Source organism: Rhodamnia argentea, chromosome 6, assembly GCF_020921035.1.
Source record: "Rhodamnia argentea isolate NSW1041297 chromosome 6, ASM2092103v1, whole genome shotgun sequence".
NCBI lineage: Eukaryota > Viridiplantae > Streptophyta > Magnoliopsida > Myrtales > Myrtaceae > Rhodamnia > Rhodamnia argentea.
This window is the reverse complement of record NC_063155.1, coordinates 31,546,476-31,571,851: the sequence shown is the minus strand read 5'-3', so window position 1 is coordinate 31,571,851 and position 25,376 is coordinate 31,546,476. Positions and strand designations below refer to the sequence as shown.

General features: G+C 43.5%; 3 protein-coding genes and 2 non-coding genes across 7 annotated transcripts; 1 reads left to right on the top strand and 4 right to left on the bottom strand.

Moving 5' to 3' along the window:
- Nucleotides 1-1,716: 1,716 nt before the first annotated feature.
- LOC115745899 (probable protein phosphatase 2C 25) lies at nt 1,717-4,091 on the bottom strand. Of its 2 annotated transcripts, XM_048280049.1 has the most exons (5): nt 3,429-4,091; nt 2,893-2,959; nt 2,621-2,853; nt 2,325-2,504; nt 1,717-2,213 (listed from the first exon to the last, which is right to left on the bottom strand). In XM_048280049.1, the coding sequence occupies exons 1-5, from the start codon at nt 3,921-3,923 to the stop codon at nt 2,052-2,054; spliced, it is 1,137 nt and encodes a 378-aa protein (XP_048136006.1). In that variant the 5' UTR covers nt 3,924-4,091; the 3' UTR covers nt 1,717-2,051. The 2 variants fall into 2 exon arrangements, with proteins under 2 accessions (XP_048136006.1, XP_030537385.1); XM_030681525.2 differs by having other exon boundaries at nt 2,621-2,959; nt 3,429-4,088.
- A 2,505-nt stretch (nt 4,092-6,596) lies between these two features.
- On the bottom strand, nt 6,597-6,748 carry LOC115746095. Its single transcript, XR_004015997.1, has one exon. It is a non-coding gene; the product is annotated as a small nucleolar RNA snoR136 (small nucleolar RNA).
- A 93-nt stretch (nt 6,749-6,841) lies between these two features.
- On the bottom strand, nt 6,842-6,926 carry LOC115746094. Its single transcript, XR_004015996.1, has one exon. It is a non-coding gene; the product is annotated as a small nucleolar RNA SNORD25 (small nucleolar RNA).
- A 10,219-nt stretch (nt 6,927-17,145) lies between these two features.
- Nucleotides 17,146-21,526, top strand: LOC115745912 (asparagine synthetase [glutamine-hydrolyzing]-like). Of its 2 annotated transcripts, none has more exons than XM_030681538.2 (13): nt 17,146-17,263; nt 18,207-18,345; nt 18,547-18,642; nt 18,944-19,085; nt 19,184-19,374; nt 19,452-19,613; nt 19,695-19,775; nt 19,886-20,107; nt 20,204-20,338; nt 20,461-20,541; nt 20,634-20,720; nt 20,841-20,948; nt 21,043-21,526. In XM_030681538.2, exons 1-13 carry the CDS (start codon nt 17,184-17,186, stop codon nt 21,283-21,285), a joined length of 1,767 nt encoding a protein of 588 aa, XP_030537398.1. In that variant the 5' UTR covers nt 17,146-17,183; the 3' UTR covers nt 21,286-21,526. The 2 variants fall into 2 exon arrangements, with proteins under 2 accessions (XP_030537398.1, XP_048136230.1); XM_048280273.1 differs by lacking the exon at nt 17,146-17,263 and adding an exon at nt 18,107-18,147.
- Nucleotides 21,527-21,824: 298 nt separating this feature from the next.
- On the bottom strand, nt 21,825-24,744 carry LOC115745915 (protein PMR5-like). The gene is made up of 5 exons (XM_030681539.2): nt 24,288-24,744; nt 24,017-24,188; nt 23,391-23,569; nt 23,056-23,214; nt 21,825-22,332 (listed from the first exon to the last, which is right to left on the bottom strand). The coding sequence occupies exons 1-5, from the start codon at nt 24,620-24,622 to the stop codon at nt 21,996-21,998; spliced, it is 1,182 nt and encodes a 393-aa protein (XP_030537399.1). The 5' UTR covers nt 24,623-24,744; the 3' UTR covers nt 21,825-21,995.
- Nucleotides 24,745-25,376: the final 632 nt, after the last annotated feature.

The following is a 25,376-nucleotide window of genomic DNA, read 5'->3' as shown; positions in this document are numbered from 1 at the left end:
CGTTTGGAACCCACCGAAACAGGAGTTACCAGCTATTTAATCGTCCATGCACCCACCCGCGTACCACTAGATCACGAGTTACGCCAGCGGTGCACTACCCCTTTCGACGCTATAGATTTTGCCCACGAACGAAGCAATTGATCATAGGCGATTCCTCCGACAACTAAAAAACTTTTGTCTTTTTACGACAACGGGAGGACAAAGGGTGTACTGGACTCATTAGCTGTCTACTCAAAACGCAGAACGCATCGAGCTCTTTTGGTGACTCCCAGGTTTTGATTTATAATAATATCGCAATTAAAAAAGTTAGGAACATCGTGCGCCATGGAGACGCGAAAATGCGCATTCATGCTCAAGGACACTACTACTCTTAAGCGCCGCGACACCTTCGTTAAGAAGTCAGCAAAAATACCAAAAACCCACGTCTTCTAGCGACAACACTCAGAATCGTCATTGCTGGCTCCAGATTTCGTGCATATCTGGCCCGCGATTTCGGAGGACACGAAATTAAAACAGGAGGAGACAACCGAACTAGAAAATACGTGGTACGCGGAGCGAGAGTTCAATGGTGTCGTCTGGACATGCTCACGAATCGCATGTGTATTGTTCGGATTTGGAGCGCGATGCACTGGAAGCACCGCCGACATGTGACCAAGTCAGGTCGGGGCAGGCAAGGGAAGGGAAGAGAGCCTGAACGCCAACCGAGCAACAGAAGCACTGTGGAGAACGTGACCGCGCGTGGGTAGGCCCCCCTCCCCCGCCGAGGCGCAGTTCTGTCCTCTTCATCTGCTATTTTCTTCGTGGGTCTCTGGAATTTAAAAGTTAATTTGTGGCGATCGACTCAAATGCTGGGATGGGCCTTTGCTTTATGCTTTACATAGGCAAGAAGGCCTAGCTGGTCGTGCTGGGTTCCCCTCAGCTCATTACCTTTTACTTTTTATCAACTGAACAGGTGGATTTTGGCTTTTGGGGGGACGGTGGTCTGCCGCCATTTATGAAGCCCCTCTTTTCCGTGAGGTGCATATCGTCGTCCTCGGGGATCTATGTTCTATATGCAGGAGTGTTGGGATTGGTCTTTCCTTTTACGTTATTCCGTGCTTATTGCATGGGGGAATGCTGATCGTTGGAGTATTGGTCATCTGCTGAACTCCATAGCTCAATTTATCAATCTGTTTAGTCCGAAGGCACTTCTGTCGATGAAGCACTTCCATGTAAAGATGAAAGGAAGCGAAACGACGATTCTGCCTTGATTTGACAACTCCATAAAACATGAGACGTGCTTCATTCATGATGCCTTGGCTCCACTAGAAAAACATGAGGGACGTTTCAGAGAGAGAGAGAGAGCGAGAGAGTGGCAAGTAACTTTTGCCAATGGCACCTCAAACTAGCATGACATTGAATCGCAATATGAATCATGAAAAACCATCCATTTTCTTGATATCCGGATCTCTCTGAAAAACTGACTTTTTGCAACAACTCCAGGTACAAAGGCGCACGCCACAGCATTAGGACATTAATCATGTATGTTGAACTACGTCCACAGCGATGATAATGGAAAGAACATTTTTTCAGGTGAAATTAGCGGATAGACATGCTGATACAGCAGCTTGGTCCTTAATCTAGCTTTCATGAAATGGATAGAAATCTCACAAGCTTCTAACACAAGCAGAGTTTGGTAACTCAGGCGGTTCCAGAATGAAAGTAACAGCTAAGGTAAAAAGAACTTAATTTTATATAAATCTGCGACGCGGTATCTTTATACATGTAAAGAATGAATAGAATGCTGTACTCGTCAGATAAATCCTATCACTGATGTAAGGGGTCGTAAAAATCCCTAAAAGAATGGTTAAAATGAAGGCACTATATCAGAGTAGCAGAAGCCTAAATGAAGGCACTGTAAGCCATCGTCATCAACAATGTCGCCACTGGAGCTGAGCAACATGAAGAAGAGTATCATCTTGTCCAGAAGCCTAATCAGCTCCAGCAACAGTTAGGCAAATCTAACATCAAATACTAGTCCAATCTCTCGGTCATAACTATGTAGTAAGCCATCACATGTACCGACCCAATTGAATCAGCATTACACTTATGTCATCGTAAGAGCCACGGGAAGCAGAGAGGTCGGCAAGCTTCCTACATGCAAGCATTGGTTCGGGCCTGTCGGTACCCATACATAAAGGCCGAGCAATATCTACAGCTTCCTGGTTACTGACCTGAAATCGAGTGCACAAAGAACTTCATCAGTTCCTTTACAACAAAGCTTCCAAATTCGCGAATAATTAGCATGCCCATTTGTTTTTTTTTTTCCAGAGATTGGGGCTCACCTTCTCCCATAAGCCATCAGACGCAAGAATCAGGAACTCATGCTCAGCTTCAATTTTTAACATGTTTGTCTCCGGCTCAGCTGTTACCCACTTTTTAAAATGCCGATCTCCAATTCCCCGGGACACAGCAAGAGAACCCTGAATTCTCCAGACTCCATGGTAAATATCAACATACCCACCCTGCAAAGTAAAATGAAATCAGAACATTAAGTCATAAATTCAGCTTGGACATCTAAGATGAATCTTCAACGGTATGCAAGTAGATTTAGGAAATTAGATATTTTCTAAATCCTCACCTCTGCCTCGATGCGTTCCTTTTCATCTTCCCTACAAGGCCTGTGATCAGATGTGAGAGCCTCTGCAGTGCCAGCTCTACAAACAACAGCTCGACAATCTCCAGCATTAGACACGAAGAGGTTGCCCCTTCTAATCAAGGCAGTTACACAGCATGAGCCGCCTCGTGATTCCTTATTCAGAAAATCCAAATCGGTCTTCAGGTAACCATGCTTCACAGCCGTCTCCGTTTCATCCTCGTCTCTTCTCATCACTTCATCTATAATATTCTTATTCAAGTTCTCAGCGGCAAATTCTGCAGCCATTGCACCTCCATGCCCATCAAATACACCAAACAACGCCTGCATATTGCAAGTAGCAGAATCAGGTTAGTGGTCCTATGGCATGTTGACGAGGGCTGCACAATGAACTGAACTGACTAAAATTCCTTTCAGAACAAAACTTTACTCAAGTTCATTACCATTTCTTCGATTCTAGCTTTTTCACATCTCAAGTCAGTAACCTAAATTATTCCAACCAGTTTCTTTCTGGTGATTACAAATACCAAGCACAACTCATCCTTGAACCGTTCTAGAACGGTAGCATAAACCATTTTAGGGTTTTTTTATCACATCTCCAGACAAAACTGACGAACAGAATTAAATCCCAGGAAACAATATCAAGTTCAATTCATAATGGGTAGGTTCAATTTCATCTATAGAGAAATTGTTTAGGTGCAATGATGGTGATCCAACGCGAGCGCAAGCCATTCACAAACCATCCCGTCATCGTGATTAAGAAGAAGCCCTAACTGAGAACAGAAAAATTTACCTGCTTGCTATCTCCATGGATAGCGACCGAAGCAGAATACCGATCCTCCATAGCTTCCCTCCTCCCTCTCTTGCAATAAACAGAGTACCCATACTCCTCTCTCTCCTCCGCCAAAGTATCCGTGGCCGGGGTGGCCGGAACCCCAAAACTCAGCGCCGCCACCGGTATGTCCAGCCTCGCAGGCCTCTTCCGCTTCAAAATCGTTGGCGACGCACCCGACCCCGAAATCGAGACCGGATTAGAAGTAGAAGACGAAAAGGAGGAGTTGGAGAGGCCAGTCGGCGGTTTCTGGAGCCGGAGCCGGAAAGGCGACGACGGCGACGAGGAGGAAGGGGAAGAAGAAGGAGGAGGGGAGGGCTTGAGGTGAGTGAGAGATAGAGAAAGGGAATCGGGGGAGGAAGAGAGGATGGAAGCCTTGTTGCAGAAGAGAGAGGTCGAAATGACTCTCGACGGGGAGAAAACTGGAGAATTGGCAACTGCGACTGAACAAGACATCGTTTTGGGTCAATGATCTCGCGCACTCCGCCGTCCGAGGTTGCGCCTGTTGTTCGATCTCTCTGTGTCGATGGTTGTTCGCTCCAACGTTCGATTTTCTGGGAGAAGATGGACGCAGAAAAGATGTCTTTCTTTCTGTTGATAAGAGAGAGAGAGAGAGGTGGAAGGTATATAAATTGGTGGGCAGCGGTTTCTGCGGAGAGTGCGCGTTTGATGGGGCGAGATTTTTTCACGTCCAGATTCAACCCTGGTTTGACCAGTGATGGAGACGCTCCACGCGTGAAAGTTCCAAATTGACCTCCCACGCACGTTTTGCTGGCTTCAACCAATGTGGAGGTTTTTTGTTTTATAAATAAATAAATAAAAAGGAAATTGCAAAAAATTATCTTCCCTGGCTTTGGGATCGTTTTCTATGGCTCTCTTAAGGTATGCAGCTATTAAGTTTCTATGATATTTAGGCATCAAGTCCAATTCAAATTTTTGTCACGTTCATCGTATTCAGAGTCGTTAACGACAGGAATGTTTGCGCTTATAATGTTTTCTACACATGGACATGGACTAGGTTTATTATCATGACCCGACATTTTCAGAATCCTCAAGAAAAATAAAAATAAAAATACACGGGAATAATGAAGTAAAACCGATTGAAAGAAGAAGGGGCGTGGGGAGTAATAAGGTAATTTAGGAGGGGGAGAAGGGAGTTGCCCAGTAGTAGGTGGGGGAAGGGGGAGGGGAGATAGCCAAAAAGAGAGGGTTCAAAGTCGAAGCAAAGGTCAAAGCACGTTACTTGGTTTCAATACGCTTTCTCTCCATCCCTAAGGCAAGAAGGTCGCCTTCTTTTTATTTACTCCTTAATAATAACAATAATAACAATGATATTTTGATTTTCCCTTTTTTTTTCTTTTCCATTTTTCTATTTTCGGCATTTCCTCCGTTGTGAAGACGAGGACTGAAGGAACAGAACGAGAGGAGCAACAGCCTCGACGACCGAGTGGGGCCCCCCAATCCCACGACCACCTCCTCCAGTGTTTTTTTGAATTGACTCGTTCTTAGAGCGGACAGGACAAGGAGGCAGGGAGGGAGGCAGCCGCAGGCGCTCTCGAAGTGAAGAAAGTTACCGTTAGGCTCTGCGAAGGGCCAGTTTTGAGTTTAATATTCCTTTCCGCATCCATTGACCGTTGGCACTTCGGCCTTCTCGGCGGACGGCACCATTATCTCAACCCCGACTAAACATACTATCTTCTCCGTCGCAACAGTTGGGTCGCTAATATTAAACGCGTCTCGATCGTTTTCAAAATTGGTGTCAACAAGCGCCCCGACGAGACAGTAAACAATAACTTGCAAAGCCTTTTCGCGGGGCTATATTAAAAAATAGAAAAAAATACAATCGTCCACGTGGTAAATGGTGTGCCGTCGGATCTTATTCAATGGTCTGTTGTTCCACCATATGCGAGGCCCCGCGGTTGAAACCTTGCTCTAGAGCTCAATCGCTCTGAACTCCGGTTGCTTTGATCACTCGCTCAATTGCTATGAACTCCAGTCGCTTTAGACCCAAAAGAAAAAAAAAAATCGCTTTGATTTTATTTTTATGATTTCTCACTTCTCTCTCAAATTGAGTTGGGTTTATGGCCTCGCAAATTGGGGGTTCTAGGGCTTACATTGAGGTTTCATGCTCAAATCTCGGGACGCTGGGTCAAAAGTGCTCGTCCTCCTGGCGAGATGTGACCTTAGGGCGCGATTGCCACACATTCGTCCGCTTCACGGAGGCAATTGGAGGTCGGTATTCTACTTTTGAGGTGTTTTGAAATCAAATCTCACTTCCGGTTGGACTTTGAAACTTTCTCTTCTCAAAATTTAGAAGAAAAACTGAAAAGAAAACATAAAAAGAATGAAAGAATATCTTTCAAGCGTGTGAAAACAGACCCCTCCCTCGTGTTTTCACACACGCACACTCCCGCGATAGCAACAGGCTTGAAACAAAAGCTGGTTGCTATTTGTCAATTAACACGGTTTCTCTTTGGAGACGCACACGATGACATAACGAGGTTCATAGGGGTCTCCATCATATTTCGTCTTCCTTGCCATTTAAACAAATCCACCGTCGAAGGAAACCGCAGGAAGTATAAGTCAGTCCATAGTGGCCACTAGAAAGACATTTCTTGCTTCAATTCCAACACCCTCGTAGACCCGACTGCGTCGGCCTTGAATTCCTGGAGGCCCCACTAGTTTGACAATTTGTAAATTCGTGACCATGATTCTCACATATCTGTGTCATTAAATTGATCTTCATTATGACCAAAATTCAAAATCGATCTTCATTACCTTAAATAGTTTTTTCCAATATCGGAATTAATCAAAATCAAGGTCCAAATTGCTTAGTAAGAGCGCTTCTTATATTTCCAGTTCTCTATTTCTTTGTCCAGTCCATCTTCATTTGGTCCGCCTCGATTCAGATTTGGGTATGCTAGTATGCACACTATGCATTCTTCATGAAGGCGTACCCTTTGTTTCAAAAGTCAAATGACGTGAGCGGTTCACTCTTCTTCTTCTTCGAAGAAAATTAAAGGGCACTTACGGGGCAATCAGGATTAATCCAGGCTTACTAATGTGTTGATGCAAGAAAACTGTCGTGGACCGGAAAAAATAAAGACTTCCAAATGGTTAAAAAACCAAAGATGTAGTTCCCCGACGTCCAAAATTACTTCACCAATAATGAAGCACTGGATAGCGAGGGGAACGATTTTATCGGCTCCAATCTGGAAACTGACCTACACAACCACATTCAGTGTAAGCCATTGATTGCTTCGGCAGCAACATGAAGCCAAACTAACACAGTCTCAAATTCAGGATTGGAGTATTCGATTTGGATTTGGATTTGGATTTGGATTTGGATTTGAGAGAGGACTCAATCTGTTTGGTGAGACTCAGTCCCTTAGATGTTCATAAAGAGTTGCGATCATTCTCGCAAGTCATTACAGGTCTGTAGAGCTCATCACCGTCTCACTTACAGAACACCAAACGAAAACAGAAAATGCAAGCAAAACGCACAAAAAAGTGACATCAATTTCGGTTAAAAGTGGGACATGTAGTTGCTCCAGTGTTACTCCCAAAGCAACGAAAGAAGTCCGAGGGAGCGTTGTAGAAAGAAAAGCAACACGTAGTAATATTGCTTCAAGGGAACGAGTCTTGTGGGAATCGAACAACCTCCTCACAGACCAGATTGCGAAGCTCAAGATACAAAGCCGATCCTAATCTCGCACAGATCGACAGACATGTCGACGTATACGAAAAACGAGTTCACGCGGAAACAATCCAACTAATCAAAGCATTGAAGCGTGTATCGAATCCGACAGTGAAGAAGAAGAAGAAGAAGAAGAACGCAAGAGCTAATTGAATCGAAGAGGAATATCGTGCAAACCGGAACCCTAGCTTCCCCGAACGTTTCAGCGCCGTGGCAATTTGGGGGACTTAGAAAAGCGGGTTCTGCCTTTATAAGAGAGAGGGGAAAATCCGACGGTCGACATGATGTCTCGTTTCAGGAGATGAGCGGCGATTGATGCGTTTCGGCTACGAGCCTGGCCGAATGTTTGCCCTAGTTCCCCCCAAACCAACGGCGTGCGAAGCTGCGTACCACCTGTTGGGCCTTGAGGAAGCCCATAAAGTTGGCCCGTGTGAGAGTTTGTCCCTCGGATGGGCCATTTAGTGTGGGCTCGCTTAATTGAAAACTGGGCTTATGTTTTATCCCATCTGTTTCGTTTTGCCCGTCCCTTTTCCCCCACTGATTTTGAAGTGTTTCTTTTTTCCACTCGGCTAAGAGCGCGTTTGACAATGATTCTGAGCGTCAGAACGCATTTGATAACCACACAAAATTTTTATTCCTGAAACAGAAATGTGTTTGGTAATTGCATAGAATTTCTATTCTCAGGAAAAATTTCCCTTCCCGATTTTTCTAATTTGAGTCAAATAATTACGCCTTGTCACTACAAAATTAACCTACATAGCATCACTAATTAAACGAATGCAGAGCATGCATAATCCATAATTATTCTATTTATTTCATGAAATATAAAGACATGTGCAAGATCCTTAAGAAAAAAACATCAGCTCAATAGGCAAATTCGCACTTGAATTTTTGCTACAAGTTTGCACTTAAACACTTCTATATTAAAGCAAAATCATGCCCGACCCGACCCAACCCGACTCTTATTACCTAAACACTTCTATATTTAACCAAATCATGACATATTTATTTCTTATAATTTGTTAAGAATCAATGCAAGTCTAGAGGATTTTTTTTTAAATTATTTTTATTTTGAAAAAATATGTGTTTTTTTAATATAAATTTTTAAACAATTAATTTTAAATTATTTTCTATTATCAAAAAATTATTTTTTTTATTGTTAAAAAATATTTTTGATTTTCCTATTTTATTTTCCTTTTTCTCAGGCGTTCGGTGGCAATGGTCGGCGACGAACAACGGTGGGCGGCCACGGACGGAACAAAGTGAGAGCTGTCTCTTTTTGTTGATCTTGTTTCTTAAAAGTGATTTTAGAACAAAAAATCGACATTTTTTTATTTTTGTTTTTGCTCCAAAAGTATTCCAGAGAACAGAATCAGAAAATTTTAGTATCAAAACCATTTACGTTACCGAAAAAATTTCTCGTCCTTTTTTGTTTAAGGAACAGAAGTAGGGAATCAGAATCTTTGCTAAATAGGCCTTAAAGTTCCACATGAAACAAGTGCGAATTGAGAGTTCGCATGCTATTGCGCACCTTTTTGTGCTATTGGAAATTGTGGGTATTTTTTTTTTCTCAGAAAAATCGTAGGTAGTTGACGTTTAGCACGTAGTGGAGTAATGTTTCCCAAATGGACCTACCCAACAAGGGGGGTTGTCATCATTCGTATTAGAAACAGATGAGTGGAGCACAAATTTGCGAGCGTTTATCATCTTTTAGATCAGTGGATGAATGGCATACATTTCGCTTTGTTCTTTTTTGGTGGGTGATAAGAGTTTGATTTACATGGACGGACTTAAATGTAGTGACTGTAGGAATACGCATCACAATATTGTTTGTTGTAATCCGTAAATGAACTGACTAGAAATACATTGATAAAGCGATAACAAATTAACTCTGACAAATGCCGCTATTGGAAGAAGTGAACAACTTACTGCCTAACTTTGTGCTGGACATCGATTAGGAAAGCCCCTGGGCCATCTTCTTAAAGAGATGCTGTCTTGGAAACGAGAAAATGCTTTGAGCGCGAGAGTTCCTCACTAGGTGAGATGAGGCAGAGAAGCGTGCAGAGCCTCCGTGGACTCTTGCCAAAAGTTGCATTGTGTGGTCGCCACAGTCATTCGACTTTACCTCGCATCACGTGGAAAAAATCGAATGGATTGTAGCAATATTACATGAGAGGTGAGGTACGGATTACCGAATCTTCCTAAGGCAATTAGTTCCTGCTAACGGTGTTATGCAAACTCAGATATATACTTTTCAAGATACGACACCTCGAATATGTTTGTATTAGCACTATACAAACATGACTCAATCAAACACTTTTTGAAACCGGCACGCTTAGAGAAAAATGATGTGAAGATTAAGGGTGAGCAAGACCGATCAATCAGACTGGGAATTGGCCGTCCTGACCAAACCATTCGGTTCCCGGGAGCGTCAATTTGGTTCCCGATTTCATAAAATTGAAACCGATGATTTTCGATCGGGTTCCCGGTTGTAGGAGGAATCGGACCTATTACTTTATATTTGTTTATTTTTATTCTTTAATGATAAACCCAATTATAACTCATATATTGAAATTAAAGTCCGCGTTGCTTAGCACTATTCATAATCCATCGGTTTAATTGGACCACCTGGAAATTGGACTTGATCAGAAGCCGATCACTCCTAGTGAAGAGATGTGTTGTTTTTCCTACTTCTCTCTAAATGAAGAATGATTCAAATCAATTTATAAAGTTTGAGAAGCTATGTAGTAGACACATGAATTCAAGAGATATACAAACTGAAGAGACATATCTTATTTTATTCACTTTGTTGATCCATTAATCCATATTTTCAACAACGAATAGAGTTAGTAAACAAGGGGACCAACCTCAAATTCAAAAGTCTGAATTTTTCAGATTTGGATCGTACGCCATCAATGTTTATCTGATCAAAGTGAAGGGAAGAAGGTGGGCAAGGAGTAGAACTTGATTACAACTCTTTAACTCGCAATTTTTTAATGATTGGGGAGCTAAATGGATAAGGCCGAGTGAAAAAACGTGGCACCCTCTCCCGCTTCTGAAGTTGACCCAAATGAAGATTGATGCGGCCAGTTGATAAACGCCAATCTTCACCATGGTTCCCGCCACGGTCAGACCACGTTCAACTGCCGAAATTAAAAGCCAACGACTGGATTAAAGATGCAGTTTTTGCCGGGTCGGTTTTTTGCCGCTTCTTATCCGTTCCCCATCGACAATTATCTCGTGCTGCGTAGCCAAATGCGGACAACCCCCCACGGGCCCCCACCCCCCGGCCACGTGCGCACTGTCGGTCGCCATCTATCAATCCAGTCGCCACGTATTTGCACGAGTCGGACTGTTTTCTTCGCAGCTGGTCTCGATTCATTTACAGTCTTGGCCCGCCCCCGTACTGCGTGCTTTAGTTTGAGCAGTACCGTACTGTCGGTGAATGAATTCGGCACCAAAAGGTTGGCTCCGACCCGAAGATGCTCCACCCTTAGCTTCTTTTTCAGTCATTTTTCCGCACGACTAAAGTCAATAACGACTTTGGACCAAAAAAAAAAAAAAAAAGTCAATAACGACGGCCATAAAACACGCCAAATCGTTCTCCCACGCCATCGTGGCTACCTCTCTCTTTGAAGTTTAAACTGGATTGGTCCACGGCACTACCAATGCCCATCCCAATCCTCCAGTGCTGTTCTCATCTTCCAACTGGAAAGTCGTGCGTTAATTTCTCTGTCATCTCGCTGGGCCACAACTCCAGTCTTGTGAAACATGTGTAGTTCCCGCAATTATGGTCCTCATCAGTATGCCATGGGTCTTTTTGTCCCTTCCGTAGGAAGGACCACATAGGATTGAAACCCTCAGCATGGTGTTGGGTCAACTTCAGGGTTCTTTACTTTTGAGGTTTTTTATGCCGACTCTTGCCCATGCTTTAGCTTGCAGTCTCGACTCTCTCCTTTTGAATTTTGCGTTCGCCCACCGTTCTAGGAGATTGGTACATAAGCCGTGCCGGTCGATGGGAAAAAAATATAAAAAAAAGGAGGAAAGAGGATTTTGTGCATCACTTTCATCGTTGGTAACTATCTCAAATGAAAAATTGGTAACACGAAGTTGATCGGGGAAAGCTACCAAGGGAGTGGAGTGACTTGATCTATTGGACGAGCATTTACCCATTCACGTAAGTCCTGAGGGAGTGGCATTGATGGTTGTTGAAAGCAAGAAGGCAACAAAGCTGCCCACAATGAGGGCAATGTCGAAGTTGGTGGGGGAAAATGTCACGAACCGAATTCCCTCGTACCCTTGTGAGCTGAAGAGTGGAGTTTGTGGCATTAGAATGAAAAGTGAGTGATGCAAAAGAGATAATACAACTAATATGTGGGAGTAGCATCAGGATGTTTGTTCTACAAGTCTTAGAATGGGATGAATATCATCTGAGTAGATCTTTGATGTCGGGGTTGGCCTTCTGTGCAAAAATTTATCGGGTGCCGATGCCTTTCTCCTAATGAGGTCATGGTAGGCCAAAAGCAGTTATTATATTGAAGTGTTATGTATGTGTTGCTCGGGGGATTAGATGCTCGAGCTAGATGGGCGTGCTATGATCCGGTGTGAGTGTACGATTCTTCTTCATCATCATCATCAAGTGAGCAATGAAGGGTTTGGCAGATGCCACGGACAGTTGAACCACCATGAACACCCCCACCACCACCACCAGCCCCCCCATCACCACGATAACTTACGTGTGTGGAGGCAACCTTGTGTGACCACAAGGTGAAGTTAAGCACATGTTTCACAAGCGGTTGTGTGAAAAGGACTTGGATGGAAAGAAGGTGGCTATTTATTTTGGTCGAGGGTTAATGTGTTCACCTTTTTCTTTTCCTTTTCGTCATTGGGGTTGTGCATAATATCTGCTGAAATTTTTGAGAGAGAGAGAGAGAGAGGTGATGATGTGTCTCAAAATGGACCAAAGTACTTCAGGCACAAGCGGTCGATGTGGATAAAGGTCGAATATTTGGAAATATCAATGACAGCAATGTGGCCTGCATGAGGTCGGGGAGGGGGAGAGGGAGAGAGAGATGTGAAAATATCAGTTATGCTTTTACCAAATTTAGAAGTTCTTCAGTTACTAGGGCTTAGCAACCCACAACATCATCTTTCCAAATACAAATATATCACAATCACATGCAAGCTTGCTACACCTTAGATCACGTGTAATGCAACACTCGACTTGACTCAATAGTCACGACAATCAAAGCAAACAACCAGAACACCCAAACAACTAGCATGCACAAAAAACCACACGTGTTTCGGTTATTAATGGCCACTTAGTCCGGCATACTAGACAGTTGATGCTTGCACACTAAACAGTTAGTGCTTTTCTGGCGGGACCGGACACCGTTCCATTCCTTCGACAATAGCAACTGCTAGGCCGGTGTGATTCTGATCGACACGACATGGCACGACGTAGCAGGCATTCCCGTAAGGAGCGTCGGTCGTCCGTCACAAGCCGCAATCGGCATCCGACCAACCCAATATTACGGATTGACGTGCACCCGACAAGTCGTGTGATTCCGATCGGCACAGCACAAACTTGTCGAGAAACCATCATATGACCACACGAGCACACCGGACAATCAATCAATTCTTATCTTTTGCATTTAGTCAAATACTCATACGATCGTGCTCAAAGACTTGGCCCAAGGCCATTTTTATGCTTAAATATGCGGTTTGATTACATACGTGGTTATATGAATGCACAATTTATCCGCTAGACTTTGTATCCGATATAGGATGATCAATTCTCACATATATACACATACCCAATGCACACAACAATCAACCAATAATCATTCAATGGCCACTTACTAATAATAATTAATTATCCCGATCATAGTTAACTAGTCCGATTGTAATTAATTAATCGAATTATAGTTAATTAAGCCTATTTTAATTAATCGGTTCGACAAATCACAATTCACTTGGCTCCAGCTAGTTAACTCGCTCACGATCAATCAAACACGGTCTATCAAACAAATCAGTCTATCATCAACTAACCACGGTCCACTTAAGCTAACTCGGGGCTAATTTAACTAATCGTGGTCATTTAACCTAACCAGGGTTAATAACCTAACCCGATCACAATTAACTAATTAATCCGCGATTAACCTTAATTAAACTAGTCATAAGGGCAATTTAACTATCTAATCACAGATTAGAGGTTAACTCACAAACTTCGGCGGTCGATATCAAGTCGGGTACAATGGCAATAAGGACGGCGGGGCTCATGAAATAGCAACGACATGAACAGGATTCGGGTACTATACGATTCGGTTTGGGTCAATGGATTTGGATATGTTCGGGTCGGGTCGATTGTCTTCGGGCGGGTCTCTGGAGGGCTTCGGGCAACACGGGTTCGGGTCGGGTCCGTCCCGGCGATTTCGGTCCACCGGGCAATGGCTGGGATTAGCGGGGCTTGGCTCGGGACACGGCAGCAACTCGGCTCATGGCGGTGGGGACTATTCGGCGGTGGCTCGTGGCTCTAGTTGGAGGCTGAGGTGGGAGCCGATGGCAACGAGGCGCGAGGCGAACGGACGGCTCGACGAGATGGCGATTGGAGCACGGAGGATAGAATAGAAGGCTATGGGTTTCGGATCCGAGGCAGCTGCCAGGTCGTAGGGATCGGGCGGCGGCCGTGGGTTGTGGAGCTCGGGGGCGTGGGTGGTCGGGTTCCACGACTAGGGTCAGCTGGGCGTTGGGTTGGGATCGTGGCCGGGATGACTAGTGGTGGCGTGACCGGAGGTGGTTGCTGTGTGGGTGAGCTCGGACGTAGGAGGGTTAGGACGACGGCGACCGGCCGGGCGTCGGGCCGGTCGGAGGTCATCGGAGTCGCGGGGATGGGTGGACTACATGGTGGGGTCGGGCTGGCGGTCTCGGTTGCCTGTGGTGGCGAAGGCGGCGGTCGGACAAAGGAAGGAGGAGGAGGTGGTTAGTCGTGTGGGTGGGGCCGCCTACCGGTAAGGACGATGGAGCTCGAGGGTGCGCGGGTTGAGCGGCCGAGCGACCTTGGCGATGGGCGAGGTGGAACGACGGCGACGGAAGAGGTGGTAGCCGGTTGGGGGGAATTTGGTCGCGCAAGTGAACAGAGAAGCGGGAGATGGGGGTTGTCGGGTTCGAGAGAGAGAGAGAGAGAGAGAGAGAGAGAGAGAGAGAGAGAGAGAGGTACATCCAGTACATCTGTAACAAATTTACCCCAAACTATTTTTTTAATCACAAAAAACTCCAAAGTATACCAAATTTATCCCAAATTGGTACACCCGTGATAAATTTACCCTTCGTTAATTTTCAATAAATTTAAGTGTCAAATTGCTCGGTTTGATGACATGTGGCGGTTGACAGGTATACTATTTTGGAGTTTTTGCCCTCTGTTTGTTACAAGTTTATCAATTTGGAATTTTTCGTGATATTAACTCATTTTAATGTAGGGTAAATTTGTCACAAGTGTACCAATTTGGGTTATTTCATGGTCAAAAGAATTTATTTAGGGTAAATTTATCATAAACATATCGGTTTCGGATTTTTGGTGGTTAAAAAAATAATTTTGGGTAAATTTGTCACGGGTATACTAGTTTGAGATTTTTTGCAGTCAAAAAAATAGTTTGGAGTAAATTTATTATAGGTGTATCAATTTAGGATTTTTTATGGTAATAACCCAAAAAGAAAAGGGGGAGAGAGAGAAAAATGTAGAGAGCAAGGGGGGTGACAAAAAAGAAAAGGGGGAGAGAAAGACGGGGAGAGCAAGGGGGCGGCCGATGGGATTGAGGGGCCCTACGGCTCAAATCACACTTTAAAAATTTTCGTCCTGTAATGTAAAATATTCATGGGCGAAATGGCAATTTGGTAAATAGATATCGGTTAGTCATTTGGCTCAACCGACTGAGGACAATTTAGCATTTTCATATTTAGGGTTCGGTCAGGGCTAGATTCAATCGCGAAAAGTTTTGGTACTACGACTCGATGATTTGATTATTCTAGCTTGACTTTCTTTGACCGACATTTGAGAACAATCCAATTTTTATCTTTTAAATCCTCAAGAATCTAAATTTATTTATCCGGCTGAAATTTATAATTTAAAATTCATCGAATCCAGTTTTCTCACATACGTGAAAATTTCAGGCCATTACAGTTGCCTATTAAGACACGATAAGAAGATTGTTTTATCTTCCCAATAAAAGGTCGCGTATCAAGTTTTATAAGCCATTACCAAACCATCATATTAAATTCAATAAACGAACTTGTTCCCACGCCTCGCGTCGACCATTTCAACAGAAGATTGGATCGATGGCATAGATTAGTCCATGGAAGAAAGAGACCTCCGCTCAATAATGATGCTCCGAGTGTCATCATCTTGAGAGATCTCTCAGACAATAATGGCAACGATGAAATTGAGTTTTTCCACATCTTTTCTTTCTTAATTGAGAATTTCAGGTTTCGTTTACCCGTGGCATATACCATCTTAGGATCAATCCGAAGCAAATACTTCAATCTCGGGATTGTTTTTCAAGTCGAGGATGATTTTCCGAAGACTTTATTTCACAAAAAAGAATTGATTATGTAATAGTTTTTAATTAACTATCAAATTAACGATCTGTTTTGGATCACAAAAAAAAAAATAACAATTGATTAAAAATTATTGTGATGTCCACTCCTTCAAAAATTTATGATCTTTTTACAGAAAAACCTCTCTTTTCGTTATCTTCTTTTCTTTTTTCCCAAATGTCTGGTTCGACAGGGGAAATTAGTTGTCGTTGGTCAATGCGACAGCCTCGAGGAAGATGGATGGAACGAAGCAGCGATAAATCCGCCATTGCTGATCAGTAGTTCTGATCAAGAAGAGGTGAGGTTATGGCTGACTCAGCTCCTCAAACTTTCAAGGAGGGATAAGCCCTTTTGCCCCCCAGGAAATTGTGGACCTTCCCATTATCCTCTTCATTGATGAGGTGGATTCGCATCACGTTTGACTTTTTGCCAACCAACATACAAAGAAGAAGTATCACGTTACTCGTTTGATTCTACGTGTCAACTGTTATATTTTATATGGCGTTACTTGAACGCTTGATCTCAACATTATTCTTTTAAATGAATTTACCATGTGTGTTTTGATATGCGATATCAATCAAGGTGACCACAAATCGGGATGATGTTAGAATTTTTGAATTTGGTGCTCTTAAACGAAGAGAGAGTTTAGTTTAAAGAGAACAAGAAAGGAATAATATTACGTTGGAGATGGCCATATCCTAAAAACCATGAGACGTGTCTATGCTATTTCTTTTTCGTTTGTGCTCTAATTTGGTGAAAGATTTGTAAAGCTCTCATCGTCTTACCGGAATTGGATGGGCATATTGGAAGGAACTCGATTGATGAGCTTTCTATTTCAAAGTCATAACGTGAAAACGTCTAATACGAAGTGATATTTCCCTGGACGAAAAGATTATGCTATTGCCTTCTTCAAATATGGATGGCGCTTAAATATTGATGGCATGGTCATTATGTTGACAATTGTAAACCACTCACAAATCCTATATCTATTCATCCACTAATTCGCGTCACTAATTCCCAAGATGGTAATTAATTATGCACCAACCTCTTTTTCACTAGTCAATCAAAATCAGTTGATCCACATGACACGACAAACAATCTCGTCATGCCGGGCAAAATAGATGAGCGACCCGCCAGCGAACCAGGAGGGCACAGGTGTCCCGCGACGAAACGACGCCGTTGGCCAGTACACACGGATGGCGCGGCAACTGGCAGTATAAGTATGCCGGGGGCGTGGAAGCGGCGTCGTAACTAATTCTCCTCTGACCGTTCTCCTCGTCGCCGCTCGCTTCCCGCTTCAGACGTGTTGCTTCCTCCCCACATCTCGCCTCTCCACCTCCGCCGCTTCCTTTGCTTTTACCACACACACCTCCCCCGCCCCCACCTTTTTCTCTCTCCGGAATTTCTCGGCCGAACCGGTTGCCAGGATGTGTGGAATCCTTGCCGTTCTCGGTTTCTGCGGCGACTCTCAGGCCAAGCGGGTTCGAGTGCTCGAGCTCTCTCGCAGGCAATTCCTCCTTTCTTCCTCTGTTACCCTTTTGCATCTCCCAGCAGCCAATGCGTGTCGACTTTTGCTTCTTCTTCTTCTCTCTCTCTCTCTCTCCAATATATTGCTTTTCAACGTGGAGGAAAGACCCATTTGCGTCACGAGCCACATCGTCTTTGTATGTCGCACGACGAGGACACGCAAAGGTCCTGTGGTGAATTTGTTCCGATTCCGATAAATGCCTCGGAAGAGGATGGGCGCGGGAAATGAACGAGCGCATCGGACAATGCACTACTTTAATTTCGATAATCATGATATGATATGAATTTGATGGATCAGAGGGAATATTCAGTCATCCGAATGTATCTGGTAGACATGGCCATATGGAACCATGGGCCCAGAACTGGCCCGTTGACCGGGCCCACGGTTCCAACTCGGCTTTAAAAAAAAAAAAAAAAAGGAGGAGGCTTGGGGAAAAAGAGTTATTTGGCCTAGAAACCGGCGGTTCCACCTTTTTTAGGAACCGGAACCGGCGGTTCCGTGGAACCGGCCACGTCTAGACGCTATCTGATTCTCTATAGCTTTTGGCTGATTAAATATTTTGAATAGACTCTGTTCACAGACTCCGTCAGCACCTCCATCTCACTTTAGAGATCCAGACGTGGCCGCCGGACCCCTAGCTTACCTACGTTATCCGTAGTGTTGGTATTATTCTTAGGATTTTTATTCCTCGTTGTTTTATGGTTTCCTTTACTGTTCAAAACTCAATTTTTATTTTTTATTTTTGGTGTTGGTGCAATTTAACATAATATGTAAGATGATGAACTTCCCCAGGCCGACTCGTATTGCTTTGGCCCGCATACGAGATTCCACTAAGTAATGAATGAATTGGAACCCGAATTACGGTTGGTTGGTTCTTGAACAGATTTGCTTTGAAGTTGTTGCTAATTTTTTGTCGAAACAGATTGAAGCATCGTGGTCCCGACTGGAGCGGTCTGTACCAGCATGGAGACTGCTATCTGGCCCATCAACGGCTGGCAGTCATCGATCCAGCTTCTGGTGATCAGCCCCTTCTCAATGAGGATGAGACAGTCGTTGTCACTGTATGTTAAGCTTACTTTCGGGCATAATTATGTCTAGAAATAAAACTATGCATGCTTCCAAATTTCTCCCTTTCAAGGAAACGTGCTAGACAAAATCAGTAATTTCATCATGACACCAGCAGTTGGATTCGATTTTGGAATTACGGTCACGTTCTTTCTCTGACTGTGCTGAAACCAAAGATTTTTTTATCTCAAATTCAGGTGAATGGAGAAATATACAACCATGAAAAGCTCAGGAGGCTTTTGCCTCACCACAAATTCAGAACTGGTAGCGATTGTGATGTAATTGCACATCTGGTGAGCCCCTTGGCATACTTCCACTTCCTCGTCTTTTTTCCTAGAATACTAAGCAGCTATCTAATTCTTGACCAGATATCTCCTCATCAGTCAATTGTCTATGTTACTACATTTACATGTTGACTTATCCCTTCATCTAATTTAAGCTTTGAAGAGCAGCTCGCAGTGGTGCACGAAACTCCCAGCCTAAAATTTTGTTTGACTTGATAGTTGGATATCTTAGCAGTCCCTAGTTTGATTCAATATAGTACCATGGCAGACCTAACAAACTACCACCTTTACTTTTTATTGCCTCTGATAGTATGAAGAATATGGGGAGAGTTTTGTGGAGATGCTAGATGGAATGTTCTCCCTTGTGCTGTTGGATAAGCGAGACAACAGCTTTATCGTTGCCCGCGATGCTATCGGGATCACTTCCCTCTACATCGGATGGGGACTAGACGGTAAAACCTCGCAGAGAGACCTTGCGAGTTAGAAACGAGTAACAAAGGTTTGTAGATATCTAAGTATGGTAAACATTTCTTTTGCTGTTTATGTTCAGGCTCAGTCTGGATATCATCAGAACTGAAAGGTCTGAACGATGATTGCGAGCATTTTGAGTGCTTTCCACCTGGTCATCTGTACTCAAGCAAGCAAGGAGGACTTAGAAGGTGGTATAATCCGCCTTGGTTCTCAGAGGCAATCCCCTCAATTCCTTATGATCCTCTTGTTCTAAGGCGTGCTTTTGAAAATGTAAGTGATCCATTCTTTGTTCCAATCATCCAACTGGAAATTTTGATGGGAGACCTAATCTGTGAGTGAATTCATAGGCTGTGGTCAAAAGACTGATGACTGATGTCCCCTTTGGAGTTTTGCTTTCTGGAGGCCTAGATTCATCACTTGTTGCCTCTGTCACTGCACGTCATTTGGCAAGCACGAAAGCTGCAAAGCAATGGGGGGCACAACTCCATTCATTTTGTGTTGGTTTAGAGGTATTTCACAGATTATATCTGGGAAATCAGAACTTGAGGAGATGCTTTTCTAGATCTCATAAGTGCTAATCTGTCGAGCAGGGTTCACCTGATCTAAAGGCTGCAAAGGAAGTTGCGGATTATTTGGGCACAGTTCACCATGAATTTTACTTTACTGTGCAGGTACTTTTGCTAAAACTTGAATTCATTTCTATGTTTTTTTTTTTAAATTTCTTGATATGATTGGATAATATCTTTGCAACCTGTGATTTCCTCTGTATGAACTACGACAGGATGGCATTGATGCTATTGAAGATGTTATATACCACATTGAGACATATGACGTGACAACAATTAGAGCAAGCACCCCTATGTTTCTAATGTCTCGTAAGATCAAGTCGCTTGGTGTGAAGATGGTGCTTTCTGGTGAAGGAGCTGATGAGATCTTTGGTGGATATCTATACTTCCACAAGGCACCCAACAAAGAAGAATTTCATCGTGAAGCATGTCGCAAGGTGACAAAAAGTTTATTGACAAAACCCTTGTCTATGGGAGTTTCTTGGAAAATAAGTTATGTCAAAGATAATCCTGCATGTGTAAATTGTCAGCAGATTAAAGCCCTCCACCAATATGATTGCTTGAGAGCCAACAAAGCTACTTCTGCATGGGGTTTGGAAGCCCGTGTTCCCTTCTTGGATAAAGAGTTCATCAATCTTGCGATGTCAATCGACCCTAAGTGGAAAATGGTAAAAGACAATGCCATCAATCATGTTATGGTGGTTGTTTGTTCGTATTGTTCTTGAGAATCAGTTGTGCACCGCGAGATTGTAATTTGAAACGACAGATTGTAATTTGAACACATATGCAGGTGAAACCAGAAGAAGGACGTACAGAGAAATGGGTGCTTCGGAAGGCCTTTGATGACGAGGAGCATCCATACTTGCCAAAGGTGTGATAATTGTAGTCTGAAAATTTGTTTCAACAAAAACTGTCAAAACCTTTGGACCTTTGGGTTGATGTGTTCAGTATGATGCTCTGCAGCACATCCTGTACAGGCAGAAAGAACAGTTTAGCGACGGTGTCGGCTACAGTTGGATTGATGGCCTTAAAGAACATGCGGCCCAACATGTACGCCTCTTCCAACTACTTTTGCAATGATTTTCTATCTTCTCGACTTTTTCCCCATATTCAACATTGTATAGGATCACATTCAACTGCTTACGATCGCCCGCTTGATACTTTTGTCAGGTCACAGATAAAATGATGCAGCATGCTTCACATATCTTCCCGTATAACACTCCCACAACAAAGGAAGCCTACTACTATAGGATGACTTTCGAGAGGTTCTTCCCACAGGTGTTCTTTCTGAACTTTCTTAAGTTCACTTTTAAGTAGCAAGCCAGTCCATATTAGCTAGTGCTGGCGAGGTCATGTTTTTCTGATCATGCAGAACTCAGCGAGATTGACTGTTCCCGGAGGACCAAGTATAGCATGCAGCACTGCCAAGGCTATAGAGTGGGACGCTGCATGGTCGAATAACCTTGATCCTTCCGGCAGGGCTGCACTCGGGGTTCACCTTTCAGCTTATGACGAGCATGTGGCCGCCGTTAATGGTGGAATGGTGCCATCGGATATCGGAGGGGACGTAAGGAGTATGATGGAAGTTACTGCTGGACTGGCAATCCAGAGCTAGTATTTGCTTTCTAGGGGCAGCAGTCCTTCGCCAGCTTCATTGTGAGAGCTTTGCTAATCAAATCATGTCAGCATTATGTGAATAGTTGCTTTCTAGTTCGGATGGCAATGTATCTTGATATGTGTAATACCATTTACCTTCTTGACGTTTGTTTTGCTTTAAGCAGCTAAAGGTTTGTGTCGTGGTATGGTCAAAGCTTGTATCTTAACTTCAATATAAACCGTGTTCCTGTTTACATGAACCAACTCGGGTAACAGTGTTCTTACCCTCCTGAACATGTAGTTTTGCATAATGATTCCGCGCTTAAGTTTTGCTTTCCAATCTTTACTTCTGCGATTTTTCTTACATATACATGTTTACTGTTAAGCAAGGAGAAGGGAAGAAACTAGTTCCAGCTTGTAAATTCGAGTCCTATTAAAATCAACAGACTCAGAACTCTCGCACCATGAAATTTTGGTATGGACAATATAATTCTTACACAATAGAAAGGAAAATCTGCCAAAATCCAACATAACCTAAGTAGTTAAATAGGTAGATGCTAAGTGAAAATGAGTCACCTCACTTCTCAGCAAAAACAATATGCTCTGAGTCTTCTTTACATGACAAAAGGAGACATTTTCATCTTTGCACTCCCCCATAGAATTGCCGGCAGAGGCAGAGAATTAAATTGTTACAATTGCCAATTAGTGTACATCATAACAAGAGGAAGATCAATAAAACAAAGCTGTGTAAAAAAGTTGGTTCCAAGTATCAGGTAAGCCGGGAAGGCACCAATGGCTGCAGTCAGCATAACGATCAGGGTGAGCCCTTTGCTCTGGGCTCAGTTCGCCGCTGTAGATAGAAGGGTGTCCGTCTTTTCGCAAAGCTGAGAGCATCGTTATGTCGAGAAGATATGCAGGACTATGCATGTCTTTAAGTACTTCATCTATGACTCTCATCTGCTCTAGGTATTCACCCGGATATGCAGTTCCGCTCATCGGCACCGTCTCGCCGTAACAGTTTTTGGTGGTTGTGCTGGCTGTTGCTCCAGCGCTCCATTCAGCCGGGCTGTACATGTCATACAGTCACTTGATTCAATCACATTTTTACTCAAAGAAAAGAAACAGCTGAAAGGATGAGCTAGACAGAGGTTCATGTTTGGCCAATAATTTTTCCAGTTGGATTTCATATCAAAGATGGAGGAAGCTGGCTTCAACCTTATAGCATGAATGAGTTTTTTTTTTTTTCCTTCACACTCACCAACATTCTTAAGGTACAATAAACCTCAACATTATCTTGTTAGGCATGCGAACGACACAAGTTGATGAGCCGGCTTATGTTATACAACGGATTATAGACTTATAGAAACAGGGAAGGAGGCTGGCAACGACACAGACGAGCCTAATACAAGCTCTTGCGCAACCTGCATAGCTTCCATTCACATCACTCCAACATCCAACCAGTTTTTCAAATGCTAGAATCCATACTTTTTCTTCAGATATTACGAAGGAGCTTAGAAAAATTGCCCAGATTTGAGGACCTTTTGCTTGCACATACAGAGAACTGCTTACAGAATGCCAAAACAATAATTCCAGAGAACATAACAGATATTTTACACTAATTGTTACACCCATCTGATCAGTAGACAGATGGTTTGTCTTGCACAACTGCTTGTACAACGAATCATCAACAGTTGAGTTGTTCTTCCCTAGTTCATTTTCTACATCAATTGCCATAAGAACCAGAGAGAGAGAGAGAGAGAGAGAGAGAGAGAGAGAGAGAGAGAGATACTTGTAGTGAGTAGGGGAGATGGCGAGAAAGAAGAGGCTGGTTCGAGTGCGGTCAACATTGGCATCGACCCACTTGGCCCATGTTCGAAGCGCTCTCTCCATGGCCACCCCACGATCCATGTCTTGGTAATACGTCCCTCCTGATTCCATCACATCCCACCTAGGCCCATCCACCGTTTCCAATCCAGTCATTACTTAGTCCAATATAATCCCTCCCCAAAAATTCTCCATCTTTTCTTTGTTTATTTATTCGGTTCGAAGTAACGAGTCTAAAACAATCATAATGCAAAATCATAAACAGGAAAAAGGGGAAGGGAAGAAGCTGTTTTTGCCTACTCTTGGAGAGATCCTGTATGGCTCCACCAGTGACCCGTGTTGAACGACAGCACATCCGCCGCCCGCCAAGCGTTGCCGTTGCCGGAGATGTCGTCAAGCCGGAGAACTCTCCGACCTTGCACCACGTCTATGTCCACCAAGTACCGGGCTTTATAGAACGATATGGTCACGCCATAGTCCTGCCTTGTCGTTACAATAAACCTCAATTAACAAAAACGCACAAACTTGCTCACCAAACATGACATACAACAGGGGTGAAAACTCCCCCCCCCCCAAAAAAAAAAAAAAAAAAAACACATAGCAGTACTAAAATTATTAATAAAAGACCAAAACTTGAATTCTGGGGGAGGTTCCACTGCCAGGGTTCAGATCTTATGTATTGCAGCTGGCAACAACTGCCCAGAAAAAGTGTTGACCCCAAACACAGCTTTTTGGGTCCCATGCGAGACCTGAATTTTCAAATGATTTCTTGGACCCGATTGAAAATCCCCATTTTCTTTATTTTTTTTTCCTTCCCAAAACCCTTCTGAATTTTTCTAAACTGAAAATGCAAATAAGAGCAAATCTTCAGATGTGGGTTCGGATGAAAATGGAAATGCAGGTGAGATTAGATTGAGGGACATTACCAAGAACTTGAAAGTAGAGAGAGGATCACCTCGGGCCATCTGAGTCTGCGTCTGAGGAGCATCGGCATAGATCAGACAGACCAACGACTCCCATTGATTCTTACCCAGCGAGTCGCCCACAAACATCACACTCTTCCCTCTCATTCTCTCCAAGAACTCAACCCCGCTGAACCTTCGCACGCATCAAACCAGACCCTCCATTCACTGACCACAGACAACAAATCCGAAAAGGAAAAAGGGAAGAAGAACGAGGAAGTGGTAAATGAAGTACCTGGGGAGCTCGCAGTTGAGAGGCTTCCACCGGTACTTGAGATAGCCCGAGTCGGGTCGGCCGTACATCTGGCAGTTGAACTCCGGGTCGATGAATGGGCAAGTGTACTGGTAGAGAGGGAGGGAGTCGTCACGGACCCACGTGCCGGAGAAGATCGGGCACGTGGTCTGGTTGGCTCGGAGCGTGGGGGTTCGGCTGTGGTGAGTGGTACGGTGGTTCTTCAAGCTTATGAGTATAGCTGAAGATGATGTTCGCCATTGAAGCGCAACCAGAAGCAGACGGAGAAGGAGGAAATGAGGGAGAAGGAGATGGGTTAGTGAACGGGGAAGAGTCATTTCGGAAAATGTCTTTCTGGACAGAGAAGTGAAAAAGGAGAGAGAGAGAGAGAGAGAGAGAGAGAGGGGCTCTGATAGCAGTAGCAATGGCCGGATTAAAAAGGACAACGAGGGATGGAATCTCGTCCCTGTTGCTAACTTTCAATTCGTCAATCACAAATTTAGAACAAATAAAAGAGGTTCTTTTAAGTGATACCCATGAGAAAGAAGAAATTTTTTTTTTCACTTCTCTGACGTCACCAGGTAGATGAATTAAAATAAAACAAAGTTAATTTGTTTTCCTCGTGGTATGTCTATGTAAACTGTAAAGTGCATCTAGATTTCGGATTTGGCAGGGATGGGGTTCACGGGGTTGGAACCGTTGGGTTGACTTGGACTACTGTCGGAACCTTAAAATACACGAGCCAGACAAATCTCCAGTTAAAGAAAACGAATCATCCAGTTTCTAAGGAAGGGGGAAAAATCTAAGCTTTGGTTTATTTATGCATATAAATCAGATAACTTTACAGACCTACTGATCTATCCCAAGAGAGTTTACTATTGTTTTGCGTGTACATGGGACGGGAGACTAATGGCGAGACTCGTGGGTCTCGTAGATTCGCATCCATGTTCTCTCTGGCATGAGAGAAAAGATTGCTTGTGGCTCAGGAAAAAAGTAGGGATTTTGAACTTTCTGTCCAAGGCCAAAAGGCACGTATCTGGACCAAATGTTCTTTGCCTTTTCTTCTCAAACTTTGCATACCGTAAGTTATTC

What these genes read in the sequence shown, in the direction of transcription:
- LOC115745915 (XM_030681539.2), bottom strand. Translation starts at nt 24,622, where the DNA reads ATGACTCTTCCCCGTTCACTAACCCATCTCCTTCTCCCTCATTTCCTC. An exon ending in TCTCTACTTTCAAGTTCTTG is followed by an intron (nt 23,570 to 24,016) that starts GTAATGTCCCTC and finishes ACGACAAGGCAG; the next exon opens with GACTATGGCGTGACCATATC. An exon ending in CATACAGGATCTCTCCAAGA is followed by an intron (nt 23,215 to 23,390) that starts GTAGGCAAAAAC and finishes GGATGGGCCTAG; the next exon opens with GTGGGATGTGATGGAATCAG.
- LOC115745912 (XM_030681538.2), top strand. Translation starts at nt 17,184, where the DNA reads ATGTGTGGAATCCTTGCCGTTCTCGGTTTCTGCGGCGACTCTCAGGCC. An exon ending in CATCGGATGGGGACTAGACG is followed by an intron (nt 19,086 to 19,183) that starts GTAAAACCTCGC and finishes GTTTATGTTCAG; the next exon opens with GCTCAGTCTGGATATCATCA. An exon ending in CATTTTGTGTTGGTTTAGAG is followed by an intron (nt 19,614 to 19,694) that starts GTATTTCACAGA and finishes TCTGTCGAGCAG; the next exon opens with GGTTCACCTGATCTAAAGGC.
- LOC115745899 (XM_030681525.2), bottom strand. Translation starts at nt 3,923, where the DNA reads ATGTCTTGTTCAGTCGCAGTTGCCAATTCTCCAGTTTTCTCCCCGTCG. An exon ending in AGGAACGCATCGAGGCAGAG is followed by an intron (nt 2,505 to 2,620) that starts GTGAGGATTTAG and finishes TTTACTTTGCAG; the next exon opens with GGTGGGTATGTTGATATTTA. An exon ending in CTGATGGCTTATGGGAGAAG is followed by an intron (nt 2,214 to 2,324) that starts GTGAGCCCCAAT and finishes ACTCGATTTCAG; the next exon opens with GTCAGTAACCAGGAAGCTGT.